Source organism: Neophocaena asiaeorientalis, unplaced genomic scaffold (assembly GCF_003031525.2).
Source record: "Neophocaena asiaeorientalis asiaeorientalis breed wild unplaced genomic scaffold, Neophocaena_asiaeorientalis_V1.1 scaffold629, whole genome shotgun sequence".
Lineage (NCBI taxonomy): Eukaryota > Metazoa > Chordata > Mammalia > Artiodactyla > Phocoenidae > Neophocaena > Neophocaena asiaeorientalis.
Window position 1 is genome coordinate 2036786 of NW_020175468.1, and position 6054 is coordinate 2042839.

At 61.0% G+C, this 6054-nt stretch overlaps 1 protein-coding gene across 1 annotated transcript in view; it reads right to left on the reverse strand.

The window, feature by feature from the left end:
- Positions 1-1729: 1729 nt before the first annotated feature.
- MED25 (mediator complex subunit 25) overlaps positions 1730-6054 on the reverse strand; it is a 14922-nt gene continuing 10597 nt past the window's right edge. Inside the window, exons 13-17 of the mRNA XM_024768225.1 lie at positions 3499-3759; positions 3098-3169; positions 2752-2970; positions 2315-2498; positions 1730-1862 (exon numbers count right to left, since the gene is read on the reverse strand). Of these exons, the coding sequence (XP_024623993.1) occupies positions 1765-1862; positions 2315-2498; positions 2752-2970; positions 3098-3169; positions 3499-3759 (834 nt within the window). The 3' untranslated portion in view covers positions 1730-1764. The remainder of the gene's footprint in view (positions 1863-2314; positions 2499-2751; positions 2971-3097; positions 3170-3498; positions 3760-6054) is intronic.

Below are 6054 nucleotides of genomic sequence, written 5' to 3' on the forward strand. Positions count from 1 at the left end.
GGTAGAGACATGGGTACAAGAAAGATTTCACTGTCTCCGAACGCTACCACAGGAACAACAACAGTGCAAGCCCCGTGCCAAAGGCAACAGCCTCCTGCCTCGTGGTAGGGGAGTCAAGAGGGAGTGGTGGGGACTGTGGCGAACCAGAGAGCACACGCCCCATGGAAAGGGGCAGCTCCAGCCCGTTGTTTGCTAGGCAGAAGGGCGGGCCCAGGGGTGCCAGATCTTCTGACTTGTCAAGAGAAGCCAAGACTGCAGATTTTGTGTGTGTGTGTGTGTGTGTGTGTGTGCGTGTGTGTGAATTATCCTGATTTTTACAACTAACTTGTTAGGAAAAAAAATGCCACATATGCTAACACAGGGAAGGCCAAACAAAACTCATCTGTAGAGTGGCCCACGGGCCACCAGATTGCAACCTCTCTCCTGGGACGGGGCCCGGGAATCTGATGTTAACCGGCATCTCAAACAATGCGGATGCTGGTGGTCCAGCTGTGGACCACTCTCTGAGCAACACTGCTCTAGGGTCTGACAACGGACAACTAATTTTCTGCCCCCAGGCCAGAGCACCCCTGTGCTCCAGCCACGTGTCTGTATCCAGCCGTCCCCTGGACGTCTCTCTAAGGACGACCCGAGGCCCCTTGCCTCATTACATCCCAAACCTGTACATCCTCCTTACATTCCTGCTGGGTTTCCCATCACCAGGATGGCTCCACTGTCCACCCTGTCCAAAGCCCTGGAAGGTAGGTCTCTGCCTGGGACCTGGATGGAGCCTGCCCTCTCCACATGAGACCTCATCCATTCTGGTGTCTTCAACCACCAAACACAGACTGTCGCTAAGGACACACATCCTGAGCTCCCAACACGGCCTTGGTCACTTGGATGTCCCTGGACCGTCACACTCACTACTGGCTCCTTCTCCCAGCTCCCTGCCTCAGGGAGGCCCACTGTCTACCACACACCCAGGCCAGGCCCTGGGCACCGCCCTCAACCCCGCCCGTACACCCCCAGCTTTCTTCACACAGCACACTAGTCTCTAGCCTCACCCCTCCTGCCCCCCGACTCGGCCCAGCCCCTCCTCTGGCCTCTCCTCTCCCCAGGGAAACTGCCCCAGACCCCTACCTGCCTTCCGTCCTGCCCCATCACATCCCATAGCCCTGAGGGGGCTTTCTGAGAGCCAGCCGACCCAGGCCTGGCCCCTGCTCGTGGCCTCCTGCAGCTCTTCTGCATCCCCTGGACAAGCCTCCAGCTGCTTGGTTTGGAATCTGAGCCCCGTCCCAGCCTGGCGCTTGCCCACCTCTCTAGGCCCCCCTCCCTTATGCTCGTGCTCCAGAAGGATGAACTCGCTCCTCTGACCACCCCAAGCTTCCTCCTGCCCCCACACGTTCATTTCTGTGGTCTCCGCACCTAGACCGCCAGCGCCTGCCTTCCCAGCCTCCCTGACTCCTGCTTCTCACAGATGCTGCCAAGCCCAGCTGGCTCAGAGGCCTCCTCCGGGCCCACCTGGTACGCTCTCTAGCTCCACGAGTGCACGTGGTCCTGGGGGCCCTGCCTGCTGCCTCCACATCTCCCTGGAGCCAGGCTGCACCAGACTGCCTGACTCGCCGCCAAGGCCCTGGCCTCACCACCCGGGGCCTCAGGGACGTCTGTTGAAGCGAGAACAAGGACAGAGGTGTCTCCCCCCATCTCCTCCTGCCCAGTCCTGGGGGATGTCAGTGACGGGAGCCGGGGCGTGTGTTAAAAGGAACTTTATTGGGTGTCGGGGGTTCAGATGAGGTCCATGAGGATGTCGTCCTCCATGACGCTGGGCTGCAGGCCCGGCTGGGGGACCGGGCCCCGGGGACCCCCGCTGAGCAGCATCTGACCTGGGGGGCAGTGGGGAAGGGACTGCATCTCCCAGTAGTCCCTGGGGCCCTGGAAGGCCCTGGACCTGCTTCCTCCCTTCTCCTCTGGGAGCCCAAGGCACTGAGTGGTCTAGGAAGACCTGGGGGGACCCACAGAGGCGCCTTCTGACGCCATGTGACCACAGATAGTCTGTTTCCCGTTAAGCCTTTGGGAGCCCATCCCCCAACATACCTCTCTGGCCCTAAGACTATGTTTCCCAGCAACCCCAGGAAGACACGCAGGAGGGGAATGGTGGGGAGAGCTCCTGCTTCCTTGGTCCCCCAGGAGCCCTTAGAGCCCCAAGAGCCACGGGGGACCCGCTATTCTTCAATCCCAGAACTTTACTTCCCAGAAGTCACTGGTCTTGGGGCTCCGGTCCAGGGGCTGTTGGGATCCTCAGTCCAGGACCCTGGCCGCCCCCGAACCCCCTTACCTGGCAGTGGAGCCCTTGGGGGAAGCTGTGCAGGCCAAGACTGGGCCGGCGGCGGCGGGTGCAGGAGCGGGGGCCCCAGCTGGGGCTGCCCCAGGCCCTGGTGCGGTGGGGGCAGCAGTGCAGGGGCCCCTGGTGGCTGCAGGTGGTGGAGGGAGGCCTGAGGCGGGGGCACCCCAGTCTGGGGCTGGGAGAACAAGGAAAGCAGCTCAGAGGGCCCTGGTGGGGAGCCCCCACCTCCCCCAGCCCCTCGGGTAGCTTCTGGTCTTTCTTCCAAGGAATCTGATCAGAAGCCCACATAAGACACATGGGGAGGAGCCAGGCGGGCCGCCAGTCACACCCTCCGATCAAACCAACCTCCCGCCTCCAAGATGAGAGGAATCAAACTGTCAAGGCCCAGGCCCCACAGCTCCCATCTGCCCCCCGCCCCCAAATCTCACCGGTGGTGGGTTGAGGAGGAGGCTCCGCAGTTGGGGGTTGGCCCCGGGGTTCTGGGGCCGAAGGATGGGTCCGGGAGGGGGCGGGCCGGGGGCCGCTCCGGGAGGGCCTTGTGGGGCGCCCGGGGGCGCCTGGGCAGCACCCTGTGGCTGCGGCTGCCCCGTGGCCGTAGAGGCCCCCACGGTACCCTGCGGCTGGGGCTGCGGCGGGCGGAGCTGGAGCTGACGGGAAGAGACGGGGGTGAGGGCAGAGCCCCCAGACACCTTGACCTCTGCGGTGGGGTCAGAATCACAGCCTCCTCTGGGGCCGCCCCCGCCCGGGCCCTGACCCCACTGGCCCTGTCCTCACCAGGTTCTGCGAGGGCCTTGCCTGGTCCTCCAGAATGGGGCCCAGCCCCGGGGGGGCCTGCTGTGCCCCCATCTGTGTGGGGAGAGAGGGAGCAGATCAGTGGCTGGCGGGGCGTCCCCATGTCGGGGAGGGTCTGCGCCCTGAGAGGGAACCTGTCAGGAGCTGGGGACCTTTTCTGCAGCGGGTGGGCAGGTCTGGGAGGTAAACCTTACATTCCCAGGTCCCCAAGAGGGGGCTGTGTCTTGGAGATCCGACAAGAACACTAAAAAAGGAGAGCAATGGTGCATGGCAACACGGGGACGGGACTGAACTTGGCGGGAGTAAGTGCCCAGCGCTGGAGCCCCAGGAGGGCCCTGCGGGGTCTGGCCGTGAGCTCTGGGGCCGGGAGCCGCGGCGCTCACCCCACGCTGCTGCTCCAGCTTCTGTTGCTGGACCTGCTTGTGGTTGGTGATGACCTGCCGGATGCCGTTGACGAAGCCGCTCTGGTCGTAGGGGATGAGGCCCATGAAGATCTTCTTCTTGGACGAGTACAGGAGCATCAGCACACGCACCTCGCAGGGGGCCGTGTGCGGGAAGTGCACGCAGCCCGCCTGGGGGAGGGGATCGCAACTGGTCACACCCTGGAGGAGGAGGCCTCCCACCCTTCCGGGTTTCAGATGGTTCTAGAGGCCCCACAGGCCGGGAGTGGCAAGCTTCCTGCTCTGAAAGGTGGAGGAGACTCAAGGTTTGGCTTGAGGCTGCTCCAGAGAGCTGGGTGCCCAAAGGAACAGGGCGAGGCTGGGCACCTGTTCACTTGGGCACTTGCTGACCACCGGGCAGGAGAGGAGAGAGGAAGTCCCCCCAACTCTGCCACACCGCGGGAGGCTGGGAGGGCTCACGGCTGAGAGGGAGGGGCTTCAACAGAGAGCTGACACTGGAATCATGTGGTCAAAGGTGGTGGCGGATACGTGACTGACTGGGAATCCAAGAGGCCCTTGGGGGCGCCACACCCTCCCAGCCTCAGTACCCGCAGTGAGAACCGCGGGCAGCAGCGCTAACACCACAGGGGATGTGACTCCGGGATGTGCCGACCCACATCAGGCAGCCTGCCCATGGCTGGACGCACGGAAGTACCCGGGAAACGTTAGCGAACGTCAGGTAAGGCCGTAATACGCAGGGTATTCAGGAGCTGGGCTCTTGGGGGAGGAGGGGCTGATAAGACTGAGGTCCCCCCTGTAGAACCTTGGCCAAGTAAGCCTTGCTTTCTCACGTGAGGCAGACCCTGCTAGCTGTCTACCATCTGCCCTTCTCCCCTGGGTAGAGAACCCCGATTCCGTTTGGGTAGCAACATGTCTGGGTCCCAGTGCACTCATGGGTGCCTGTTCCCCGATGCTCTCCTATGCAGCCAGGGGTGGCCCAGTGGCCTGGGTCTGGCCCAGGACCTGAAGGGAAGCCTGCCCACGAGTGTGGGAAAGTGCTTTCCTAAAGAAAGGGAAATACACGGCTGATGCCACGCCTCCTTCCTGCCTTCCTACATCAAGTCAAACAAGAGTCCTCGAGCTTCGAAAGCCATCTTACAACCACTAGAGAGAAGCCAAGAGAACCCCAGAGATCCTGGCCCTGACGTCATGGGGCTACATAACTAACCCCGAGAGCTGCTCACCTCTGGATGTCCTGTTACGTGTCACAAATGAATGCCTGCTTGTACAATGCTCGCTTTGGGGACATCCCTCTCAGAACCCAGCTGCCATGCTTTGAAGAAGCCCAAGCCAAACGGGGAGGCCACATGTGGGCACCCGGATGGCCAGGTCCAGCTGAACCCCACTGACCGCACCATGTGAGCGGGCCATCTTGCACCTCCAGCCCAGGTGAGCTTTCAGATGACCACAGTCTCAGCCGCCACCTGACAGTAACCCCCACAAGAGTCCCCAGGCAAGACTAGCCCAGCTGAGCCCAGCTGACACACACGGGACTAGGAGAAAGCGTGAACTGTTGTTGTAAGCCTCCACCCCAATCATCTATCTGCTCTAAAAACTCTGCTGGTTGGGTATATTGCTATCTGCAGTTGGAGGTATTCCCAACTCTCAGGATCACCTTCTTTGTAAAATTTTCCTGAGGATTCCATGAGGTAATCCGCCAAAAGTCCCCTCTCCTAGAAAAGTGCCAGGTCCACAGGATGTACTCATTAACTGGTTCTGCTCTATTTAGAGAGCCTCCCTCAGTGTTATGAGTTGAACTGTATCCTCCAGAAAGACATGCTGAAGTGCCAAACCCCAGCACCTGTCAATGTGACCTTATTTGGAAATAGGGTGTTTGCAGATGTAACAAGTTAGGATGAGATCATTAAAGCAGACCCCAGTCCAAAAGACTGGTGTCCTCATAAGACGACAGAGACACACACACAGGGAAGAAACACACAGAGGGAAGACAGCCATGTGACAACGGAAACAGAGACTGGAGTTTTGCTGCCTAAAGCCAACCCCGCCGGGGGCTACCAGCTGTAGGAGGCAAGGAAGGGTCTTCCCCTAGAGGCTTCAGAGAGTACGGCCCTGCTGACACCCTGATTTCATTCAGACTCCTCTTTTCCGAAGTGCGAGAGAATACATTTCTGTCATTCTTGGCCCCAGGAAGCCAGCCCAGCAAACCCCCGTCAGAGCCAAGGGTTTTAACATGGAACGGACCTCAATCTGCTGCTTGTTGTAATTATAAAAAAAAAAGCTAAGGCTGAGGAACCCGAGGTCACAAAGGCAGCCCCACCATCAAAAGTGGCTCCCTTGGGCCCACGAGGATGGGGAGTGGGCACCAGCCCCCCCCCCATCCAGGTCCTTGTTGGTGAAGTGGAACTGGACCATCCTTGAGTTCCGGAACAAAGGGCCCAGGGTGGTCTGCGGGAGACACTGACGTGAGCCAGCGAGCGGAGCAGGGGCGTGAGGACAGGGGCGGGAGGGGCGGGGGGGGGGCCTCTCCCCCCGCCCCCC